Source organism: Hipposideros armiger, unplaced genomic scaffold (assembly GCF_001890085.2).
Source record: "Hipposideros armiger isolate ML-2016 unplaced genomic scaffold, ASM189008v1 scaffold_10, whole genome shotgun sequence".
Taxonomy (NCBI): Eukaryota; Metazoa; Chordata; class Mammalia; order Chiroptera; family Hipposideridae; genus Hipposideros; species Hipposideros armiger.
In genome coordinates, this window is record NW_017731360.1 from 566,467 (window position 1) to 592,651 (window position 26,185).

The window sequence follows — 26,185 nt, forward strand, 5'->3', positions numbered from 1 at the left end:
AAGCCTGGTCCAAACAGAATAAGGCATGCTAATCCCACAGTCTTCATGGAAAGCACAAATGTCTCTAAGCTCGACTACCCTGGGCAGAGTAAGTGAAGCTAGCCAGCCTGTGAGATTTATGCCGAAGCTAAGCCTGGAGTTCACTTGCAAACCAATGAATCCCACACTCTCCATATCAGATAGTGAGATGAGGGTTTAAGACTACAGGTGAGAAGAGAAAAGCCTATTCTATGTCAAGAGTCAAGATACCTCTGACCACAGAAGTCAGGTTACGTCAACAAATAAGAGAAAAATCAATTTCTGCCCTGCACTTTACTAACGGCTATAAAAGGATGCAAACATTACATAAATGGTTCCTGTCCAGAAAGAAGGGGTGACAATTTTGCTGGGGTGACAAAATACAAGCCAGCCAGAGAACAACCAAGCAGATGTTAGCTACACTTTGTATAAGGACCCCTTATTCTTCCATCAAACCTCTGCTGTAAAACTGATCCTGGATCAATCCACCTGTCTGCCTTCTCAGGATCTACCACCAGGTTGTTGAGTGCTCCTGGTGCCAGAGGGAAAGAGCGTGCACGCGCTTTCACGTGCATGCGCGTGAGCACACACACAAACGCACAGCCCCTACTCTCAGCAGATAACTTCACGCCTACTTTGTAGAGATAATAAGAGCCACCAGGGGAAATTCCCTCAAGGTCCTACACCTTTAATCAACCAACGTAACCACCTGCATTCTCGCCTTCCCTAGCTCCTTCTCATCAGACACATTCTTCTTTTGATTCTGAACCCCACCCTCCCATCAGCTATTCTCTCCCTTCTTTAAATGACTCTTTCCAAACAGCACTTAAACATACTTAAGTCTCTCCTAGGTTACAACAAACCAACAAAACTCCCTTCACCCTACATCCTCCTCTATATAATGCCTTCCTCCTCTCTGTTCCTCCAAAGTCCAGGTTTCAAGTCACTGACTCCATTTCTGCACCTCATTCACTTCCCGACCACTGCATTCTGGATGGGCTTCCCACAGCTCCACTGAAAAAGCTCCCGTAAAAGTGACCTTTATGTTAGAGCCTAAAGTCCTTATCTTGCTTGACCTCTGCATAATCTGACACACTGTGTGGCATAACTTCCTTCTGAACCTCCCTTTGGGTGGACAATTTCCTTCAGGGGCTATTCTTCCTCTGCTGCCAAAACCACCCTCCCCTGGAGTTCCCCAGTTTTTGCTTCAAACCTCTCCTCACTGTACACACACTCCTCAGCAATCCTCTTGCCCACTCCTGTGGTTTTGATTCAATAAGCTGATAAGCTGATGACCACCTCGCCTACAGCTCTCTGAGCTCCACATTCCATACAACCACCTACCTGCTGGGCACCTCTGGGGAGCATCCCACAGAAACCTCAACCCCCAATGCAATCAAAACTAAACTCAGCATCTTCCCCTGCACCAGCACTGCCACCATATCACCGCAAATAACCTTCCTTCTCTTATACTCCTTATTTTAGTTAATGACACCACCCACCCCCACAGAAACCCAAGCCAGAAACCTCCAAGTCATCCTACGTTCTTCACTCTCCCCTAATACACCACGTTCAATCAGTCAGCAAAACACATGGATTTTACCCCATAAAACTTCTTGATTTGCCCACTTTGCTACATTACTATTTCCACAAACTTAGTTTAACCCCTTCCTAACCACTCCCTGCCTAAATTACCGTGACAGCCTCCTAACTGGTCTGTCACTAGTCTTGACCCTCCCAATCCTCCTTCACAATGTTGCCAATGGGAAAATATTTCTAAAATGTAAATCTAATCATAGCTTTTTTTGCCTAAGATCCTTCAATGGCTCCAAACACCCTGCAGGCTAAAATCCAAACTTTGTACAACATAACAACATACTAAGTCAGTCAACATTTTAGTCCTGCCCACCTTTCCTACCTCATCTCATTTCTCCTTCCCTCACATCCTACACTCCAGCCTTACTAATAACACCCCATATGCCCTCTCCTCAAGACCCCTCATCCCCTTACTTCTGTTTATGCTGTCCAGAACGCCCTTTACCCGGACTTTTTGCCCAGAGTCCCAAATCCTTTAGGTGACAATTCAGTCATTTCCTCTTGGACGCGTCCCCTCACCCTTTCTCACCTGGCTGTAGTGGGTACTCCTCCTTATTACGGAAGCACCAGTATTTACCTAGATGATAGACAGCATTCCCTACACTAGGTGGTAACTGTCAGCTTACCAATATGTTTCCACCATTAAACTGTAAGATCGTAGAGATGCAAGGACAACATCTATGTTTCCTTGGCCCTTTGCCTACTGCCTGGTTCAGAGGAGACATTTAATAAATGTTTATTAATTACATGAGTGAATGAATCCTCCAAACAAGCCCCCTGACACCCTGGGAGATTAGCAGTTCAAGATAGAAATGAAGATTTCAGAGAGGATTTACGAGGACTTCTTATGCAATTCTTGGCTGGTATCCCTGGAAGCATACAAAGAAGGTTGTCCAGAGTGGCTAGAATTGGTGTTCTGGGGTACCCAGCATTGCTAATTTAAATGAGAAGTAAAGACTCAAACACAACCTTCAGTCACAGGTTCAAACACATAGCTCTAGCAAACACACAGTTCAAAATAGAGTAAAATCTTTAAAAGAGGATTTTAATACAAGAGGACCTTGTTTTGGAGAAGCCATGAGGGATAGTAAATTTTGTTTAAAGCAAAATCTTCTAGAAAAGAGTTAGTAATGTTATCTATACTTAAGTCCTTAAGTCCAAAATGTCTCTCAAATAGATCCTTCTCCTCTTTTCCAACTATCTCTTAATGTAACCTCATGACTCACTTAGAGCAGGTCTCTACTCTCATCTGTCATTTACACAGCCACTACGTTAATCCTGCCCGCTGTATAACACTGAGGTGCTGTATAACACTGAGGTTCGCATACTGACATTCAGGACCTCCTCTCCCTTTTTTCCTAATCTTAATATCACTCTCTCAATGCTTCTACGTGGCCCACCCCACTCCCCACTACTTCCCCCAACACGGTATCTCCTTATAGGTACTAGTAGAACGCAGTGTACAAAGTGAGCTGATTTCATAGTTGTTGACTGACTAAAAAGCACAGCCAAAAAAAAAAGAACCCCTTCTTATCTGTCTCAATCCAACATGTTCCTGCGGGTTGAAAACCATCTAAACTCCAAGACACTTCAAGCAAGCTCATTCTTTTCACCAACACAAAGGAATTCTATTTACCTTTCTGAACAAAAATCATGACAGAAATTTGCTATGGTAGGACGGAATCCAGCAGCACAGCTACCAAAGCCCTTGCCCAAAGAAAGATGCTGACCGACCGATTAATTTACTTGTCCCAGGCAATGACCCAAAATCATCCCTGATAACGGGCACATCCCTGATGACTGACTGACACATGGTCATGCAGAAGAAAGCAATTTTGAACAGAGAAAGAAAAATAAATGCTTGTGCCCAATGAGAGCAGACTTAACAATGTAACACAAATTTATGGAGCCACAGCAGATTAGACCTGAGGCTGGCCAAAAAGGGCATATCCTTGAGAACTCCATTCTCTCCAGGCAGAGCACATCTATCTATGTTGGTCGGCCTGCCTCTCCACCCTCCCCCTACACACACACACACACACACACACACACAGAACTAAGGAAGGTATATTAGCTAAAGTTCTACAGTCTTGTATTTTTTATAATTTCCTACATTAAGCATACACTTTTATAATGTGAAAGGAAATTACTTTAAAATATAACTTGAAAGTGCTGGTATGATTGCCCCTTCTCCTGAAATTCCCTGTCAATCAACCACATACAAAAGAAGTATAAAAAGTCCTTATGTTATAAGCGCATAAAACATCATCAGGTGAACAATTCTAACAGACATTGAGGCAATACAAGAATAATACAAAACAGTATATAATTGAGACTAATTGAGAGGTGGGCATTATAAGAGATCAGAGAAGGGAAAGATTAATGTCTGATAAAGTAATGGGAGAATGCTGCATGGAGGACACAGGTCTAATGCTTACTTTTAATACAAAAAATCACAAAAGAAAGGGAGAGGGAATTCCAGGAAGAGAGAACACAGAAGCACAGAGCATGGTATGAGGACCTAGGAGGACCTACTAAGACCTGTCCAAAGGGAGCAGAGAGCTATGCTGGGCATTAACACTTGACACAGGTATGCACGGCAAGTCAAATTATGGAAGGAAATGAAGGCTGGAGACAAAGAATCAGAGATTCACTGTCATTTATTCCAAGAATTGGGAAGTTCCAGAAGGAAAAATAATGGTTTATTAGAAGTAACCAAAAAAAAGTTTGAATAAACATTCTTAGATACTGCAAGCCAAGCGAACCTGCCTGAAAGGGCTCCTTCAGTCCAGGAAATTAGTAAATGTCCCTGGGAGAGCCAAGACAACAGAGACCTGAACCCCAATCAAAACCATGAAGAGCAAAACCAAGAGCTGTAGCACACCACACAAGCTAGTCACAACATGGCTCAACATATAATTACCAGAAACTGAAAGGGCCAACCATATTTAGTAAAAGGAGGAAACCCTAGGTGTTTTCAAGACCACTGAAAAAAAACACACTATAAACTCATTTTGCAACCCATAATTATTTACTTGTGACTTTTGATCTTGGGATGTTTGTTTCCAGATGTGTACTCAAGTATTCTTTCTACCATGAGCTCTAAAACCTGAAATTGGCACTGAAAAATACCAGGACAATAAGGCTTCAGTGGATGCATTTCCCTGGCTTGTATTATGTCAATTGCCAAGCAAGCTCAAGACAAAAACTCCCGTAAGTACTGTTGTTAGCACATGCACACATTTTATGATTTCAACAACATGTATGTAGCCACAGCTTGTGATTTCCCAGCAGACAGACTTGGTTCACTTTCTGAATTAAGCGTCCATGGTTCAGAAGCAGCAATTGCCCTACTGTTCTGTATAGAAGCTATCCACTCCAATTCAAGGGCTGTGTTCTAAAAAGGAACTTAAAAATTGAATCTACATTTAACCAAGAGGGTGTGCATCCGAGTATCACTTAGGTAAACAATACCAAATCCTCAGCCTATATTTTCCAACCAGTGTGTTAACAAAACTATCACTTTGCACTACATTACTTTGGTATAAGAATTTCAAAGTGATTTACATACCATGAAACCTCTCCCATAATAAGGAGCAAAGAAATTCTCCACAATGCACAGATTTGAAAAATGCAGACCACATAAGGAATGTGACTAATAGTTCAGAGACTCAAAATAGTAATGAAACTAACAAGTATTTTCACAATTATATCACTTAACCCAAGTTACCGATCTGATTTTAAACCTTCCTTCTGTGATACAACATGGAACTGTCACCTAGAAGTCTAGATAGATCCTGGCGCTTGGACAATAATTTAAGTCTCTATGCCTAAATTTACCTATGTGTTTAATAGCTTCCTCATAGAGTATTATAAAGATCAAATAAGATAATGAATATGAAACTGCTTTGTAAAATACAAAGTATTATTTATATACATGAAGGTTTTTCTAAACATGAATGGCCTAGTACGCGCCAATAGCTCACTTATATTCTCATGAATCCCAAGGAGTTAGCATTATCATCTCCATTTTAACAGATGAGAAACTCAAAGATTAGAAGTTAAGTAACTTTTCCAAGATCGTACAACACAAGTTAAGTGGCAGAACTAGGACTGGGGCACAAGACTTACGAAATTCAAAGCCTAGTCTCTTTCTACTATATCATGCTGCCTCGCTGGTTTTATACATTAAATAATACACAGACCCTTCACTCCTCTCTGTGCAATAAGTTATGTAAGTTCTTTTCTGTGATATGATGAACAAAAATCAGTCCTAACTAGCTTCATATAACCCATGACACCTGGTAAGAACTCTTAAGTTTTTAAGTAGCAGGTAGTCCATGTTACCAATGTTTAAATGTGAATGTTCTCTTTTATTCCTAGTCTAGCCGGGCCCGTAGACTCTTTACTCTTTAGGGCTTTGTGGAAACAGTCTAATTCTGCCTGAACCCACCTACATAACCCCTGCTTAACCAACCACCATGAACCTAGATTGTGTTTGTTTTTAAACCTCCTCTCTAAAACCTAAAACTATGCCCTTATGTGGTAGGCTTCTTCAACTGAGTTTGTCACTATCCTAGAAGAAATCAGGTCCTGGCTGTCCTACCTCTGCTCCTTCTTTGTTTCCTCTGGTGTTCATAAGGACCTCAATCTACAGAGAGGGAAACTTTGTGACTGGTCCATATCATCATCTGGATGAAGTAGTCCTCAAAACAATGAACCTCTCTTTTCTTTGTTTCCATGTTTATCAAGCAACCATCTGATAACTAGCTTTATAATAAGCACTTTGGTACAGGGAAAGAGTGCCCCAGACAGCAATATAAGTATTCCAATCACCGGACAGGTACGTCCTCTATTATGAATCAATAAAATTGGCATACTAATTGTTGCTTTTTAAAAAACTTTCAATGATTGACTCCCCCATTGCCCATGATATAAAGCCATAAAAGGATCTTTACAAGCTGGACTCAGGGTCCTTTACAGTATCACGTGCTCCCATCAAAACTCTAGCCCTTTAGTCACACTCAACTACTCATGTTCCTCAAAGCCCCTCATTCGCTTTCATACCTTCATGCCTTTGCACATACTATCTATTCCCTCTGCCTCTTCCCCTCCCACCCTCCTCCATCTGACCGAATCCCATTCATCCCTAAAGGCTCACTGAAGTGTCATCTCCTTTGTCAAGTCTCCCAAAGAACCCCAAGGGGAGAGAGTCAACCCTCCTCCTGCTTCCACAGTACTTTCCACATACCTCTGTTCTAGCACTTAACACAATATTACAACAAGTTGTTTGCATGTATCTTTCCCTTACTAGATGCAAATAACCAAGGGCAGGAAACAGGTCTCATTCATAATTCTGGCATCTCCAGGGCTTAACACTCTGTTACCTCTAATAGATATTTAATAATTGTTGGAGGACTGGAAGAATAAATGACACACCCTGGTTCTGTTGGTTGCTGCCCCCTCTGAACTGTTAGGATTCAGAGTTATAATCTATACCTCTTCCTGTTTGCTGGCCAGTGTAGGCTCTGAAAGAGCCTTTGGGATATTTAGGAAATGAGAGAGAGTGTTTATGTCCATGATGAATCATCTAATTCTGCCAAAATCATGCTGACTACCAATACACAGGGAAATGGTTGCCAGGCACAATTCTGGAAAATCCATGCTTGACAACCATTCCTAATACAGCTATAATACACTGTTCTATGCCCTTAACACTGCAAGTGCACCACGTCCCTTCTTACCTTTGCCCCTTCTAGGGGGCAGTTCATGCAGCTGAAAACTTCAGCTCTCCTTCTGAATACAAAGATCCTATTTCATTGGTAGAATGAGGTACTACACATTAATAGCAGCAGAGAAAGATCCAAATAATGTGGTGGCCAACCAATGAGAGTCTAGAACCCCATCATCATCATCAATATTTCCCCAAGTCTCTCCAAATCGAATTCCTGGCTTGATCCCCACAAACCACCTCCCCTGATCACTCTATTGATTGCAGCTTAGGCAAACAGTTCTCCTATTTGAGGCAGTAAGGAGATTTCGAAGTCTGGAAAATGCAGGAATTCCATACAGCAAAGTAACAAAAGCGCGGATGCTAATCCATCCTGGCTTCCCAGTGAGAATGGTGCAGTGGGGAGGGAAGCGCAATTCTTCTGCACCTATCACAGAGCAGGCTGCATGACAACCTCACACAGCTCAAGTTAATTTACTTTGGCCGACCGTTTTTGACTCATTCCTCCCCTCAAGAAAGAGATCTGTGTCTGGGAAAGATCAAATTCCTATACACCTGATCAAAGACCTTCCGAGGAAAGCCAAACTGAGTGAGACAGCTAAAAGGACGGAACACAAGAGGCCTCTCCTGGAACAAGCCCCACTTCCCCCCTTCTTTCCTAGTTTCACAGGCTAGGAAATCCAACTTCCTTTCAGCTGGAGGCCACCAGCAACATGATCTAGTGAGGTACTGAGATTTCTTCACCTGTTTCTGTTTTAATTCTGCTGATTTTTAAAGCGGCCACCAGGCCCGAGACAGGCCCAGAGCATCCTCCCTCTGAAGAGCCCAGTGTTACTCAAAAGCCTGCAAAGGAAACTTAATGGAACCATTCACTTAGCAGCATTTTTTTTTTCAATGACGTTCAGCAGCACAATCTAACCTCTTTGTGCTCCGAAATGAACCACATTGCTTAAAAGAAAGACCACAGGGGGTTGACAGAAAATTTGCTGCAGGCAGGGAAACCTGGACAGCTTACAGGAGCTGATGCAGAAGGGAACAAGTAGAACTCCTAAGCTGGTCCATTTTAGCATTTCATTTCTGTCTCTCCCTCTCTCTCTCTCTCTCTGCATTCCCAAGCAGAGCTCTAATGCCACGAGGAAAAACAAGGAGCATTTTACAGCTTCTTCATTAGTTTCCCTTCACTGGGTAGGTGTCGTAAACAAGTATGCTGGACTCAGTCAAAAGGGCTGAAGTTTCCTCTCCTTCGGATGAAAAGAAACTCAAGGCCCAGTCACAAGGGCCCAAGCTGAATCAAATAGGAGAAAGTGCAGCCCATGTCGTTTCTGGGAAAACCTCCATGTCTGTGGAAAGCACAACTGCCACACAAAGCAAAATCCCAGAACTGGATGTTCAAGATCACTGGCAGGGGCTCCCACGGCCACGCATCCGTGACTTCCACGTAAGGGGCAGCTGCAGCAGTTAGGGTGATGCTGTCCCCAGACCCATGGGCCTGTCAAAAACTTTCTGTCTACACCCCAGGTTTAAGTGAGGCATTAACTTGCAGCACTGCTTAGCAAGAGAGCCTCCAGGGGCGGAAATCCGAGCTCCCAAGCAAATCTTTATTTTTGAGAAAAAGATGCAAGAGACCCCGGCCTCGGTCAGGCTCAAAAACCCCCGGGAGGTGAGGGTGGGAGGAGGCCTCGCCACCAAAACTGCACACTCACGGACACCGGCCCCACAGAAACCCGAGGGGTTCACAACCTCGGCTGCCATGCGACGGGTGGGAGACTGAGGGAGACAAAAGGGGGCGAGGGACCCTTGGCAGACACGCCGATGTCCGAGAAAGACCCGCACAGGGTGCAGGACGAGTGGCTTCTCCCCGGCCCCACTCCTCCTCCTCGGCAACTCCCCACAGCAGGAGGGCTCCAAAGCCGGCCCCTGGTCTCGCCTCCTTCCAGCTGGGCCAGATAAGAGGTAAATAATGTAACTAGTGCTACGGAAAGCGCCGTCGGCTGTACGTGAGCATTCCAGAGCTTTATCCCAATTCTGTAAATACACTGGCCCCGAGAGCCAGCAGCTCGGGGGCCGGCGCCGGGGTGGGCGCGACCCCGCTCGGCCGCCCCACCTGCAGCGGACTCAGAGGGCCCCGCCGCGCCGGCCCCCGACCCCGGCCCCGGCCCCGGGCCCGGCCGCACCTTTGTAGCGCTCCAGGACATCCTCGTACGCCTGCACGAACTCCTTCTCCTGGCTGCGGTTGGCCGGCTGCTGACCCGGCACGTAGCCAGCCATGGCCGCCCGCGCCGCGCTCTCCCAGGGCTCCGGCCGACGCCGGTTCCAGGCCCCGCGCGCTGAGGCGGCGACGGCCCCAGCCTCGGCCCTTTGTGCGGCTGGGGGACGGCAGCGGCGCCCTCGCTGTCCGCTCTCCGTCCGCTTCTCCCGGCCTGGCAGTCCGTCGCGTTCCGCTCCTCAGCACGCTCCCAGCCCGCCGGTCCCGGCTCGCGTTTCCGCCTCCCCACCCCTCGGCTCCGCTCCTCCCTCAGCCCGCCCCGGCGTGGCGGCGGCGGGCGGCGGCGGCGGCGGCGGCTCCTCCTGTCAGGAGCGCCAGGCCCGGCCGGTTCCCCGCCCCTCGCGCCGCCGCCTCCGCCACCCGGCGCGTCCTCGGCCCGGGCTGCGACTGGCTGGGCCCGGTCTGCCCACACGGGGGGCCCGGTCTGCCCACACGGGTGCCCCGGTAGCTGCGGACCAGCGCCCGCTCGGGACCGGGGGGCCTGAGCCCAGGGGGGCGGGGGTGTTCGGAGGGCGTCCGGCTGAGTAGGAGGCCGCGCGCGCGCGCGCGCGTCAGGGTGAACGGCTGGGCCAGCCACCCCGGCGTGGAGACCCCGGAGCCGACTCCACCGGGTGGGCGGGCAGCCCCATTCAACGCGGACCTCCACCCGGAGCTGGGACAAAGGAGGGAGCCCCCTGGCTGGAGAGCAACCGAGCTGGGCCTGTGCAGCTGCTGGAAAAGGACCTAGAGAAACTGAAGGGAAAAGAGCAAAAGATCTAGATGCCTCAGGTCCCAGGGCTAGACACGGTCAGAGCGAGGACAGGGGCAAGACCCAGACAGGCTGCAGTGTGAGGCCGAAGGCAACGCTGAGACCACAAAGAATCCCAGGAACAAAGGCTTTCCCAGAAATGGAAGAAACAACTCGAAAAGAGAGGGCAGACCAGGCACCATGAAGTAAACCAGGCCAAGGATGCAGAGCCAGAGGCTGAGAAACGACAACTGAGGGAGGAATGAAAATAGGATTCTGACTGCACCATGGAATGAATAAGAGGGGAGACCCAACAGGATTATTACACTGTGACAGCCATTCGAACAGACTTAGATCAAAAGGGAGAAATGTAGGAAACAGACGGAGCCAGGACTGTTAGGAACAAAGAGAAGGATTCTGGGGCCTTAACTAGTCAGGAAAGAAAAAGGGAAACCAATGATTCTCGGGGGGAGTAAAGTGAAGAAAGGGAACTGGTAAATATGGGTAGGGATGTATTGGGGACCACTTTGAGGAGGGAGTTTCCAACCTCATCTGATCCTCCATTCAGCTGTGTATTCCTAGACTGCACTGGGGTCAAGAGCTGTGAATGAGGAACTCAGGTAAATGCAGGTGATCTTTTTGCCCACAGCTGTCCCCGCCGCCAGCCATCATCCTCCCCCCAACTTCATCAAGTCTGTGAACTTGATTTTTCAGGGGATGGGGAAGTGGTTGTGGGTTTAAAAGTTAGGCTGACTGATTTCACAATAACAGCACATTAGCAAGGAAAAAAAAGAATGCATGCAACATTGAGCAGCCAAAATTGGGACTTGGGCTTCCATTAGAGTTCCCATTCTTTAGATTTTTAATGAGCAGCTTCTTACCCTTTTCCACCCCCACCCCCCGCAAGGCCTGCATCTTTTGTATGCTATGAGTAGTGCCAAGTATTTGGTCAATGCTCAGCGCATTAATAACAAGAAAAAGAAATGATGCTTTTCACTAATAGGTGCACACTGGTGCTTTGCACATCACACCATAATCAGAAATCGGGTGAGCAAGTCATTAATCATATCTTTTTCCATCAAGGTTTGCTGACCTGTCCAAGTTCTGGGCATAGAGATCATACAGGGAAGGGCCTACAAGAGGACAGACAGGGAGGATCTTGGACAAATGCTCATTTCCTTCCAGCTCAATCCTTTGTGCTTAGAAAAAGCAAGTTCACAGATTGGTGTCAGCTGCTAATGAGCTCAGTTTAAGGAAAGGAGGTGAATAAGCTTGAGGCTTATTGTTTTTTAAAATAAATAAAAGGCTTTCCGTAGAAGATGCAGGATGAAGGAGTTGGTGATTGATGGCATAAGCACATTTTTTGTAAACAGCACAGAATATAGAAATGCTAACTCTGGGGATCTTGACTGTATCCGTGCTGAGTCATCTGCATTTCCCATATAATTTTATACCAGTAGGGCTCAGAAGGCCCAGAAATACACATACACACACCTCCACCCTCACCCCTGAAACAGACCTCTCTTCCTCATTTTCATTACAGTAAAAAGTCCCTCCACCCTCTCCTGGGGCTGCCACATGTGCCACTGGTGAGCGGATCCCTCAAGGATTGTGACTGAGGCTCACCAAAGGTGAGGAAAGACAAGGGCGAGAAGGGAAAGCGAGCCTGTTCTGGGAATCAGGCTTTGTTGAAGGCCTGAGCAGTTTGGGGGGACAGGGCAAGGGGTTGAGAGTCCTGTTAAGAAACACGGTCATCAAGGAAGAAAGTTCTGGTGTGGGTTGTGGCTAGGGGGCTTCTCAGACTCAAGTAGCTCTTCCGACAAGATTTGCATTTAAATGTTCCCATGAGATTTTGAAGTAATGCATTCTTCTAATGAATGGAAAGAGCGAAGTCCACATGTTTTGGCTGATGTTCCTGTTTTACACAAGAGAAAATTTTTACAAGGAGAGAGGAACAAAGCGGCTTCTGGGGGGATGGGAAGAAGGAAGCCTATGAAGGGGCGGTTTTTGTGTTTTTTCCAAGCAACAGTCTAAATTTATAGCCTGACCACACAGTTGGGACAGCTCTGAGGCTTCTTTTGGTCTATGATTTTCCTTTATTTCTGATGGTGATACTGCTGTTGCATTTCTAAGGAGGCTGCAATGAGGGAGGGCGGAGGGAGGAGCAGGAGGAGGCAGGATGTACTCGGAAGGGCCTCTAGTGGAGGGAAAGGGTAATACAAGTAAATAAAGCCCTATTTTTTTTATTTTTTTTTTTGCGGTGTCCTCCACGTAAGCCTCTCAAGTGCCCCTCTCCCTAAGGCCCAGCTGCTTTGAACTTCTTTCAGCTCCTCAGACGTGCTCTCTTGCCTCAGGGCCTTCCCACCTACTTTTCTCCCAGGCCATAACCCTTCATTGCTCTCCTCTTTTGGCCTGGCTCACACCAACTCACACCTCTGCTGAAATTCCCCCTGGGAAGCCTGCCTTGATCCACAGGATTAGTAGGTCCTCCTGCCCCCTCTACTCCCCTTTGGTAATATCCAACACGCCTGAAGTTATCCTTCGGTCTTTCATCCTTACCAAATCATTAGTTCCCTGAGGGCTGGGGTTGCTGTCTGTCTTGTTCACCACAGGATTCTTAGCCTCTAGCAAATGACCTGGCACATATGTGGCACTCATTATATATTTGTTTAAAATTTTGATTAAATGCATGAATAAGTGAACCAGATGACCCTAAAATACTCACCTGCCTGTGGCTTTTGAGTAGCTAAAAGGCTATGGTATTTAAGAAGAAAGTATGCTTATCTCTCACAGTTTCCTTTATCTGTGCCTGGAGTTCAAAGTCCTCCATATTTTGACATCTACCTTCCATTACAAGCTTATCTCCCAGAATACCCTCATGTGCAGCATCTTCTATAATCAAACTCTGAACCTTTGCCTGGAATGTCCTCTACCCCCCCAACTCCACCTGCTGAAATCCTACCCATCTTGAAAGCTCACCTTACATAACTTAAAGTTATTTTTCATGAACCCCGGTAGAAGGCGCACTTCTCAAAATCCCAAATGCATTTTCTTTCCTCCATTCCTGGAGCAACCACACCTATTGTAGGTGTCTGCACCACTGCCTCAACCTCCTGGTTCACAAGTTCTTTGAGGCAGAGACATCTATTTCATCTTTCTTCATTATAGGGCTTTGTACCTAGTAGATGTTCAATAAGTATTTGCTGAGGGCATGAATGCCTCACTGAAGTCATATGGGGGTGGGGGATGTGGGTTAGATTCAAGACAATTGAGAATCCAATTCAGTGTCCACTCAGTGGCCAAGAGCAGAGGGCACTTCACGTGCAGAGATGAAAGAGGGAAGCGCAAAATTACTTCTTCTGCTAGTGCTCCTCCTCCAACCTCTACAAGGTTTACTCCTAGCACTTCTTCAGCTTGGCTCATGCTGCATTATTTTACATGTGTTAATTGATGCTTTATAAATAATTTGCTAGTAGAGGGTGTGTGTGTGTGTGTGTGTGTGTGTGTGTGTGTGTGTGTGTGTGTGTGTTCTCTCTGTTCCTCCTTGCAGGGGTAGGCTGTCTCCTGTGTCTTTTATGTTACCCAACAGTAGCTGGAACCAGACACTAAAGGGGCTGCCCTAAGCCAGCTCCTGGAAGAAAATCGTCTAGTTCTAGATTCAGGAGACCTGTCTCCAGGCTAAGCCCCACCAACCTTTCAGACACCAACTTTGGCCATCCCAGTCAAAGCTCCCTTTCTGCCCAGCTGCTGGAAACACTTAAGTTTTGCCTCAAGTTCCCAAATCTGCTCTGGGGTGGGAAGCCTTTGCCCACTATCATGCTGCCCTCTTCTGTTCAGAAAGTGCAACATCGCTAATTTAGGAGGCCTGGATGGTGCCAGCCACCCAGGAAGACAGGATCCCTGCCACCCAGCAGCCCGGCACCCTGTCACCATAGCAACCCTCAAAATGGTTACTCAGCCATCTGGGTTACCATAGCAACTGGCCAAGTCTCTCCACCTCAGTCTCTCCCTAGGCCTTCTCTCCTAGCTTGTCAGAGCCAATGCCAAAGAATCTCCAATCCTTACTCGAGGACATGAGCAGAGACTGGACCCCTGATAGGCAGCTGTCCCAAAGGGGCGTGGAATGCCTCAGCAGCCCGGGGCTTCCAAGGCACAGTGGAGATAATGGGTGTTAAGGCACTCTGTGAACCTTGAAGTGCTGTGCAGATGTTAGCTATTATTAAACTACTGTTCCTTGTAATGGGGGAGGCACTGGGTTGCCCGAGGCAGAGAGTGCCATTCCTGTCTTGGCGCCCTACTGTCTGGGAGACCTTGAGCAAGTTACCAAACTCTCTGGGTTTCTGTTTCCTCTACTGTAGCACATGTGCCTCCTAAAGTTGTTTTGAGGATTAGGTCAAATAAAGTATGTAAAATGCTAAACACAAAGCCTGGCATTTGGAACAGATCAATAGTAGCTAAAAAAGGTATTGATTGACCCCTCTGCTATCTCCCAGCCTCTCTGGCTGTAACCATTTTATTTTCTCTCTGGGAAGAATCAGGCTAAAGCGAGCCCTGCACACTCAACCAGACCCAATCTCCCTGCTCTGGGACAGGAGAGGGTCTCATCCTGTGGGGGGCCTCATCCTGTGTGGAGTCTCTGAGGTTCCTACCAAACGGCTGCAGGCAAGCTGTACTCTGGGGAATCAGGAGGTTCCTCAAATTAGGAGGTATGGCTCCTTACCTATGAAGCTCCCCTCCACTTGAAACAACGTCTCTCCAACCAATGCGACCTCAGGACGGAAACTTCTACAGGGGTGGTGACAGGCAGGCTGGAAACTGAGCACAAATCCAGGAGAGGCTCTAGAAAAGTGGTGGCTACTGTTTTCAATTGAGATTAAGAGTCATGTGGAACAGTTCACCAGCACCAGGGGAGGCCTGGGGCATAGGCCCTCTTACAAGAACAGAATTTCTATGATCTTTAAAGACTTCAACCCTAATGAATCTCAACTTCAGCCTCTCAACACCACAGCCTCGAAATCCATTTTTAGGGTACTTGCCTCAATTACTCCGGCAGGGTCCTGATTCAAATCTAGGATCTAGCTTAGTTCTGACCCTGCTCACTCTCTAGCCTGGCTCTGTTGCATTCTGGGAGTAGGGCATGACCCTCAAGCTTCAAGGACCAAAGGATCAGACAAACACTGGAAGGGACATACTACCCTTGGGGCCCTTGTGTTCGGGAGTGGAATCTCTCATGACGCCTCTGGGAAATGGGTCAAGTGGGACTAGTTACTGTCTTCAAATATGACTATTGAGCAGATAAACCAATATATTTACTACGGGGGGAAAGGTGGTATAATAGTTTAAAAGTTTTGGAGGTGAAAGTATGTGACTGCTGTAACTCGGGAGGCAGGAATGAGGTGTGTGAATGAAATAGGATTGGCTATGAATTGATAATTCCTGAACCCTCCTGGGCAAGGAGGGTTCATTATGCTAGTCTCACTACTTCAGTATATGTTCGAAATGTTCCGAAGAATGCAGGGGATTTGGAGTTAGGCCAACCTGAGCCACAGCAATAAACAATTCCAAAGGGCATACTGTACATGTTGCATTCCAGAGGGTGCCTTGCACAGTCAGCACTGGGGACCCCAGCTGCACTCTCTTCTTACTGTGCAACCTCAGACAAGTTCCTTAACTTTTCTCTTCTGTAAAACAGGGAGACTAGCAACTACTTCCCACAGGGTTTATGAGGATTACATGATACATGTAAAATGTGTCTGGCACACATCTAGGACTCAATCCACAGTAGCTTTTCCAGCTATTATTTACAAGGGGATCCCAGCTGGCATCAGCTCTCAGGAGCTCCTGGATGGAGTCCAGAGTTCAACTCCCCAAACCATTCTTTAATTCCTAACTTCCACCAGCTGTTCTCTCTTCATTTCCTTTTGTTCCTTTCTACTGAGGCCCAAGAAAGGAGAGTAAGACTAGAAATGAGCCAACAGGGACATGCCCTCACTCTTCAGGTTGTCCTGGCAAGTTCCTACTTCTTTGCCCAGTCCCAACCAAATGCTACCACTGCTCTAAGCTAGGAGTGAGGGCAGGAGTAGGGGAAAGCCCTTCCCTCACAGAGCCCCCCTCATAACTCTCGTTGGGCTTGCAGTGTACGCAGCTCATGCTGCATTCTAGTTGCCCTTCAGAGGGGAGCTGGGTTCTGAAGCCCAGCCTGAGCCTAGCCAAAAGAAGTCCTGGGAATATCTGTTAAACAAACATGATCAATGAATGAGCAAAGGGATGAATCAACACATTCATCAATTAGTGAACAAGTGTATGAGTGAATGAATGATATTAATGAGAATAGCTAATACAAACCAAAGGCTGACGGCATAACAGGCTCTGGGCCAAGCACCTTCACCTTACTCTTACAATCTCATTTAACCCACCCTACAAGACTCTGCACTCTTGGCCCCAATTTTAACCATGAGAAAGCGAGGCTCAGTGAGGTTCGAAACTTCCCAGAGTCACCCAAATGGCAAATGATGGAACTGGGTCTCCAACTGACTCCCAAAGCTATTCCCCTTGACTGAACAAATGGAAGCGTGAGCAAACAAGGAAACTACTTAAGGGAGGGAATGAAGAGGGAAGGGCATGGCCAGAGACACACCCCCGGAGGCTCTAGGCAGAATCATCCCCTTGACCACAAGGCAAGATCCTGGTACCTTCTGGGAGAGGGTTGAGGCACAGAACGTTAGCCCATGACCACTCTTCAAGTTACAAGGGCTCCCAGACCTTCTTTGCAACAGCATCCTAAGTCCAGGGGGAAATTCCAGCCAGCAGCAAAGGTTCTGCTCCTGCAGGAGAGCCAAGGCAGAGCCAGGAAGCTGGCTTGCATTCTACCTGACAGGTGGCAGCAGGCAGACCCAGGGCCAAATCACAGCAGGTCCTAGCCACAGCAACTGGTCAGGCTCAGGGTAGCACTTTGGTGATGACTGGTTATTAAGACTCACACCCAGGCATGTTCACAGGCCTCTTACCAGGAGGAGGACTGCTGAAATAAAAGACAAGTGCAGCCCTAGATCGTGCTGCATTGTCAGCTCCTCTGGTAGCATCGAATCTCGAACCCAAAGGACAGAAACGATAGCCTTCCATAGCTCCCAAATTAACCAGCCGTACCCCCGCATTCCTAACCTCAGTCCTTCGCTGCTCCAAAACAGAAAAGCGTGAGTCAGACTGCCATTCCAAACCTTTCCCTGCGTCACCTGGGAAGTCCCTAGGAAAGCATGATGGGACACCTACAGCCTAAAGACTGCAACTTTGCAATGCAGCAACCACCTTCTCTCACCAGCTGGGGTCCCATAGGAACCCTGAGCCTCAGAGAAAGGATAGCTTGGCTGTCTTTTCCGCTGCCTGCACAGAATTCTGCCCACGTGGTCATTTTTCATGCTTCCAGCTACTGTGACCCAGATTTACTTTCAAAGAGCTGGAGCTGAGCTGGTGGTGTGTAGCTACAATTCATTCTGCCCCACTTTCAGGAAACTCCCTCCTGCTCATCTCTCTGCTGCTGAAACCAAACTCCAGGACAGGGCCAGGGACTCTGAGGATACTGCCAGGAGCCTCCTCAGGTGCAAAACTCGAAGAGCTTCCGGGCAAAAGAAGGTTGTCTGCTCAGGAGTAAGGGTTCTCAATGGAATTGTTTTTAGGGCCCTATTTCCCACTCCTATATTCCCTTCTTCCCCCCAATGGCTGGTCAGGAAAAAACCATTTCCATCTGCTCTCTGACAAAGGCCTAGAGTGAATAAAAGGAAGGGATGGAACTAAGAGGCCTTAGAGCGCGTTCCTTGCTCGCCTGGGGAACTGCGGCCTTCTGGAGTCTCCACTGCCTCTTCTAGTTGCCCAGCGAAGTTACAAGGAATGACACTGCTAAATGCAGTAACAGGCACGTTAGCCTGTGTTTGTCGAGCGCATTCTGATTCTCATTCAATGATCATGTGAAGCAGATGTCATCATCTCCCTTTTATACATAAGAAAACTGAGGCTTTGAAAAGTGAAGTCATTTGCCCGAGTTTTCTGACTCCAGATCCAGTTGTCTCCACTGTGTCTCCACGGTGCCTGGCACATAGCTGGGGCTAAATCCATTTTTTTTTAATTGAATGAATGAATGAACGAACAAATGAACAAACGAACAAGCACAGAGGCGCCTTCTCAGAGCTTCCATCCTAGAGGACAGACACATGGGCACAGAGAGGCAGGTGCTTTCCTCTGATCAGGCTCACGTGCTCAGTGCTGTCGGCCCCAGGGCAGGCCCTTGAGTGACTCCCTCAGCTGAGCTTAGGCTCTGAAAGCTGGAGCAAACATCGGCATCTGAGCTACATTTAACAGCCCTCACTGAGCCTCTCTATCAATAGATTCTAGAGCCCACGCTCACAGAGTGAGATCCTGCAGCAACACAAGGAAGGGTAAGATGGGACTCCTGACTACAGTGAGCTCCAGAACTGGTGGGGGAAACGTACCTGGAAACAATTAACTTTAATATAAGACCAACTGAAACAAGGGGTGAGTAGAGATACAATTGCCATCTGACTGGAGAGATCAGGGAAGGCTTCCTGGGGGAGGCCACGTTGGAGCAGATGTTGGGGATGATGATTTCACCAGCACCTGCTGAGGGGCTCCCAAGAATGAATCCTACAGATGCTTTCTACTGGTTAAGTAGGCCAATCCTTAGCCCCGAGTCACTGTGCCCCTCTTTCACAATACACACAGGAATAGAATTATTTTTCCCCTCTGTCCTCTCAATTAGACTGAGTTCCATGAAGAAGGGACCACGTCTTCAGCCATCTTTGAATATCAATGCCAAGAACAGGGAGGCCCCTGAATATGTGATGCTAGACGGATGAATATCTGACTGACAGGTGGATGGTGAATCCCTCCTGCACCCAGCCCAGCCCCTAGCCCAAACATGATCCCCTCTTCCAGACACTTTACTGCCACCTGCAGGAAACTTGTCATAATAAATATACAAATCTACACTGACAAGTATGAATGGCGCCCCCTAGAGTCTTGCAGTATACAACCACGTGACACTATCCCGCTCCTTGTTTCCGTCTACTCCCCGCAAGTTTCAAGTAATACAGCCTTCTTCCCTCTCCCCTTTTCTACCCTGTGGGTTGAACTACTTGCTAGAGTCACTTCCCCAGCTCCCCAATTCCTGTCAACCCCACCAATGAGTTGTTCACTAATGACAGAGAGCCAGAGGGGAAGACACAAAGTTTCCTAGCTCTTTGTCTCTGCCTTTTACTATAGGCCGGTATCTTGAAATCTCTCCCAGAAGTGACCAGGTCTCTCGGGTGAGTCTGGAGGCCAAGTGAGCTCTTTAAATTGTCATCTGCAGAAGATTCAGGCTGGCCTGGTTGCCAGGGATTGCCCGAGGAAATGGAAAGAGCAATATACTTGGAGTTAGAAGATCTGGGTCTACGAGTCCTATGTGACCACAAGCAAGTCCCGTACGCCCTCTGGGCCTCCGATTCTAGCACATGTCCTAACAAACACACAGAGTTATTATGAAATCTCTATGTAAACCATAACACTGATCAACAGAAATAACGAGGCATTCCCATTAATGACTATTATTCCATTTCAGTGTGGTTGGGCTTAGGGAGTTGGAAATAGGGCTCATAAATAAGAGAGAGAGAAAATGGAGGGAAAGGATGAGGATGGGAAGAGTCAGGTTACAGCATGTATGGAGCCCTGAGAACCTGTTTTGACTTTGTAGACTCAGATCAGCGCCTTTCTCGGCCTTTCTCGGCCCAGACATGCCTTTCCACTCTGGCCTGTGTGATTAGCAGGGGTTTCCCATCAGGCGTCTCAAGCACAAGCGAAGCCCTGAGACCAGCTCAGGACACCAATGGGGCCAGGGAAGGGGGAGGTCTCTGTATATGGTGAGACTGATCCAGACACCCGCCACTTGGTTTCCTAATCCAGACCCAAATCCAGACCCATAAGGAGGAGAAAACTGCGGAGGCCACAGCTGCCTTCCAATGTAAGACTGACTTCATTTCCTCCCAGAATGAAAGTTCTAGCTTCAGAGAGCCTCAGAGCACCCAGGGTCTCCCAGACACACCCCCTCCTGAACCTAACAGGAAAGAATCCCTGCAGAGGAAGGCTGCCTGTTTAATTATTCTGCTAGAGCCCCGCCGAGTCCTCAAATCACAGGAAGATTGCATCCAGGCCCTGAAGTAGCAGTCCCGCCTCCTCTGCTGCCTCTCTTCTCTCTCTCCTGCTAACTAAAGACACCCAACTGCAGTGCACAAGTTATTTTTAACCATGGCAGCCTCCCCATTTTCAGCCTCCCTGGCCCAGCCCCCTCCTCAAGGCAGTCACTGGCAGTGTCAGGATGCAAAGATCAGCATGGATGCTGGAAACAACAGCCCAGCGCCCATCACCCCATCGCTCATTTGACCCAGTGGTGTCCTTAGGGGCTCGGCCTGGGGATTAAACCCTCTTGAGTCCACTCCACTTCTGTTCTAGACTCGGAATGTTAAGCAGCAGGCAAATCATCCCGCGGGGCTCCTCAGAGAAGACTGGAAGGGGAAATCATCATAAAGGGATCTGTAAGTGTGCACACGTGATGATGGAGCGGGCTAGCAGGCACAAGGAAGGAAGCAGGAGGCCTCCAGTCTGCCCCTTCAGGAGAAGTCCAGGGGCCCCTCGGCCGTGGCCTTTCAAGGCTGGGGACTAGTAAAGTCCTTCCTGCACCTTACCGACAGCTCTGAAAACTATTCACTGGCTGAGGCCACGGGCCCAAAAGTATTGAGAAGGAACAAAGAGTCCTTCCTCTCAGGGCTCCCTAGGCTAGGGCCCACCACAAAGAGTTCCAACTCTCCAGCCCGTCTTCCGGGTCTCCTCCCTGGTGGTTCACTTCCTCTAAAACCCTTTCCTGATGACTGGAGCCCACAGAACCCTCTCCCTGTCTACCTTGCCATTACAGCCCTCTGCCCACTCCTGGAACACAATCTATCAATCACATCGTCTCCTGAAAACACTCCTTGCATCCAGTCAATACTGGTTGATCTCCAAGGCCCTGTGCAAGTAGCTGGGGGGTAAAAACATAAACAAGATACAGTCCTGAGGGAGTGACAGGCACCCTGCAAGATAACTGCTGTACTGTACAAGGGAACACAGGGGAGAGGAGAGTCTGAATACAGAGCAGAGGAGGGAGCTTTGGATACCACTGGGGTATTAAGGACAGAGGAGGCGGCACTTGAAGGAGGAGGCAGGGTTCCCGGCCCCTTGCAGAGAAGTTAAAGCACAGAGGTCTGATCCTGCAAGATGCACACCTCAGGGGTCAAGGTCCAGTTCAATGTCGCAGCGTGCTTGCGAGTACAAAGTGGAGCTGAAGCAGCAAGCTGGGGCCTGATTTTAACAGGTCTTTATGCTGTATGTAGCCTTTATTTCACGGACAATGAGGCAGAGAAGGTTTAGAAGCAGCTGAGTAACACGATCAGGTTTGCATTTTAGAACAAAATACCGTTTTAGTCATGCAAAGGAAAGCGAGCAAGCCTGGAAGGAGGAGACTATTAGATGGTCGGTGGAAGGCCCAGGTGAGAGACGACAAAGCGGAGCAGGGCAGGGAGCATTATTTGAGAGACACAAAAACCGTAGCAGGACAGGCCCTGGTGTTGGATTAAAAATGGGTGATGTCACCGAATTAGCTGCAGGCGCTGCTTTGTCTACTTCTCTGCACTCTGGCACCATCGCCTGCTGAGGCGCTGAGCACAACCCACGGAGGCAGTTCTGGATGCCTTCGGGAAAAGCCGCAGAGAGAGAACTTCACAGAGTTCCCCTTCACTGAGTCAAAACCTGTGCTGAGGCAGGTTTTGCACAGGCAGCTCTGCACAGGAAGCGTTCTTAAAATGGGGAAAGTGAGGCTCAGGATAAGAGACTTGCACTGAGTCACACGGCTGGTCAGGGGCAGGACCACAGTCCAGCACCTCATCTTTCTGACTCCAAAACCTGCACTTGTTGCTCTGCCACTTGGCAAAAAAACAGGTACCTCCCACCACAGGAGGAGGCAGCCTTAGTCCTTGCACTGCGGAAAGAGGAAAGAGTAACTGTATACCACACCTTTCGAAGGCAATGTCAGTGAAATTGCCCTCTCCGAAGACTTTATCTCAAGGAAATAATTCAACATAAATCAAGTGTTATTATTCATAAAGATAGATGTTCACTGTGGCATTTTCTATTATGGCGAAAAAGTGAAAAATTAGTAGGATTTTTTAAAATCATGAAATATTACGCAGCCTTTAAAAATGGTACCTATAAAGCCCAAGGTATAATGTGAAAAATCTTGATATAAAAGTAAGGGGGAAAACCAACTCTAGCCTGGTACATAAGCCATGAAGGTAACTGCATGGAACATATAACTGCATAGGGACAAAGGCAGGGAAGAAATCACAAAAATGAAAACAAGGTCTCATGGTAGCATGGAGGGGTTGGGGTGACAGATTTTCCATGTTCAATATTTTTTAATGTTTCTTCATCATCTTTCCAATAGTAATAATAAATTTGATTCAGAGAGCCCTGGGTTGAACCCCTCCACTGCCCACCCAGCCATTGCACATTGGCCCATTCTCCCCTTCAGCCCAAGGCACCCAGCTCACTCGGGGCCTTTCTTACCAGCAACTCTGACCACAGCACGCTCTGCAGGGTCCAGCACAGAATCCTGGCTTTTCCGCTTTTTCTGCTCATGCAGTGGCAGGTTCCAGGGTAAGGTGTCCCCTGGGGGACAGGGAGACAGGCTCCCTGACCGCTCGCTCCTGTAAGACCGCTCACTCCGACATGACCGCTCACTCCGGCATGACCGCTCACTGAGCGTTTCTTCATCTGAGGATGACATCGCCCAGGTGGGGTCTGCAGCAGCAGAGCCTGGGGGCCCAGAGAGATGTGATCTGGAGGAGAGAGGAATATATGTGAACAGACTGAAGGAGTCGCAGAAGGAACACTGGGACTTGGGAGGCGGAGGTTCTAGTCTTGGTTCTACCACTGACTTCATCTCTTTACCCTCTCTGAACCTCAGTTTCTTCATCTGGAAAATGGGATGATGATAATACACGGCAAAACTAATTCACAGGGTTTGGGGAAAATCACATGAGGTAATATATGTGAAGATGTCTATAAATCTTAAAACACTGGGTAAAAGTTAGCTCCTATTACTAGTAACCACTATGATTGTTACCTGGTACATTTGAAGGATTAAGCTTATGGGTCCCACAGACAGAAAGATGTGGATTCAAATTCTACCCCACCATTTACTAGCTGTGTGACCCTGGGGAAACCATTTAACCTCTTTGAGCCTCAGCATCCTCATCTATAAAATGGGGGTGATGGTAGCACCTAACCTGACAGGGTTGTTTGCAAGCAATAAATGAGATCCTGCAGGTAAAGTGCTTAACAGTGACTGGTGTCCAATAAGCCCTCAATAAACAGCATCTATTATTACATTCTTGTTCTACTTACCTCCCAGGAATGGTATAAGGATAAAATAGGGCAACAGATGGGAAGTATTTTCAAAAAGCTAAAGCACGATCTCAAAGGCAGACACGAAACAAAGCATGAATTAGAATAGGCAGAAATTCTTTATTTCTCCCATTCTGTCTCTGGCAGATATATTAGAAAAAGTTCTAAACGTGAAGCAAGACAGACCTGGGTGTAAATTCTGGTTTGGCCACTTACAATTGGTGTGATCTGGGGCAAGTCACTTAATCTCTCTGAGACTCAGTTTCCTCATCTGCAAAATGGGGGTAATATTTCACCTTAGATGATGTTTTAAGAACACAGTGAAACGCAAATGTAAAACTGGCTGGTGCCATGCATGGCACACAATAGGCATTAAAGTGCCCATTTGCTTATTCTAAGGGCTGTAGGAATAAATAGCACAGCATGGGGTAGGGGTGTGGGGGAGGTGGTACATACAGAAAGTCAGTTTTTCTGGTCAGTTTAGCTAGTGGAGCGATCTGAGTGGAAACACATTCATTCTGTGGCCAGCTGGGCTCCACCAGCCAGACTGGGCAGCCTGCCCTCATTCAGGCCAAGCTCACTTCCCAGGACCATCTGCTACACATGGCGCACCACCCCAGCGGCTCCCTTGGAGCTCGGATGGTGCATGCCTTCAGCTACCAGCCTCCCTGAAGGCCCCATATCCAGCCCAAATAACCCGTTCTCACGGTGGCGCTAGGGTCCAGGAAGGGCAGGAGACCATCGGCTTTCCCTTATGGAAAACACCTGCACACAGAGCTATAGGAGACAATGAGGTGGCCTAAATGACTGGACACTATGGGTCTCTGGGCACAGCTCCTCCTGGATTCTGGGAATCTCAGCCTGAAGGCAGTAAAAGGCAGAGACAGCCTCCTGGGTCTTAGGCAAATCCCCACCATAGGCACAGAACGGGAACAGATAACAAAAGAAACATCAAACAGTGCAGTGGGCCTATAGGCAGTCTTGGGCAGACAGAACAGCCCTGCCAGGGCACCTCCGGGCCAGTGGCATTTGGGCCCCCTTCCCATGGAACATCAAAAAGGAATCCAGCCACAGGAGGCAGAAAGGAAAGGAGCCAGGTCCGGGCACAGCTTTGCCCTTTATCCTAGCATTTACTCCCTCCCCCCAATTACCTTCTGGCGCACCTCCCACCTCTTATAGGCGGTCAGGTGCTGAAGTGACTGCCCCCACCTCGGGGAAATTTAGGCTGTGCTTCCATCTCTACCCTCCTCAGCCCAGGGCAGGAAACGCCCCTCCTTTCAGACCACCTGCTTCATCCCAGAACCGCCTATTCCTCCCCAAGACGCCCCATTTTACTACAAAGGCCCGCTCGTCCAAGGCCTCCTCCGGGAGAAACCGCCCCTCCCCAGCTATACCCCGGTCAGTCTCCCGACCCCCACAAACACCTGTTTGACCTCGGGGTTCTCGCCCCACCCCTCGGTCACCTGAGTCACTCCATCAATCCCGGATTCACAGGCGCGCGCGCCCACGCCCCCAACCCACTACGAAGGCCGCACGCGGGGTCCGCGACCGGCACCTCACCTGGAGTTCTCCAGCTGCAGCCCTCCCCCCACCTCGCCCCCATCCCCTTCTCCACAGCGGGGAGAGGGACGCGCGAGCCAGGGGCGACACGGGTGGGTCCGCGTGCCCGCCGCGCGCGGCTGACAAAGAGCGGGGCCGCGCCATGCGGACGCGCGACTGGGGACCCAGGAAACCTCCGGGCCAGTGGCTGAGACCTGGGGCCGGGAAGCGACCTTACCCGCCTGGCCCTGCCCGCTCCCGCCGGTCTCTCTCCCGGCCTGGGAGGGCTCGGTGTCCCATTTTCCCGGAGAACACGCCTCCCTTTGGCCCGGGCAGCGCCGGCCGATGGGAAACCCCAGCTCCGTGCGCTCGGCGATTCAGGGCGCCGGCCACCGGGGCTGCAGGTGCGAGGCCGGGACGGCCGCGACGCCCGAGCCTGTCAACCCGTCTTCCCGCTGCCGTGGGCTACCCGGGCTCGGGCGCGGCCGCCCCGCGCGATCAAGCACGCGCCCCGCCGCCGCTGCCACCGCGCACCGGTTCAATCAGGCAGGAGCCTGCATCTAGCCCCGCGCCCCGCGCCCCGCGCCCAGCGTCTTACCCTGGGAGCCGGAGGAGGGGAAGACCAGCGGGCGGCGGCAGCAAAGGCAGCGGCTACGGCGGCTGCGGGGCGCGCCCCAGTCTGGAGCACAGTGGAGGGGAGCGCAGCGGAGCCGAGGGGAGCGGCTCCCACAATGGCCGAGCCGAGGCACCGAGCCCCCCGCCCCCCGCCCCCCGCGCCCTAGCGGTAGCGGCTGAAGTGGAGCCCGCGCAGCCGCTCAACCCG

At 48.9% G+C, this 26,185-nt stretch overlaps 1 protein-coding gene across 1 annotated transcript in view; it reads right to left on the reverse strand.

Annotated features, from left to right (window-relative positions):
- MACF1 (microtubule actin crosslinking factor 1) overlaps window positions 1-23,254 on the reverse strand; it is a 335,004-nt gene extending 311,750 nt beyond the window's left edge. Inside the window, exon 1 of the mRNA XM_019657518.1 lies at window positions 22,984-23,254. Coding sequence (XP_019513063.1) covers window positions 22,984-23,203 — 220 coding nt within the window. The 5' untranslated portion in view covers window positions 23,204-23,254. The remainder of the gene's footprint in view (window positions 1-22,983) is intronic.
- Between the last annotated feature and the right edge of the window lie 2,931 nt (window positions 23,255-26,185).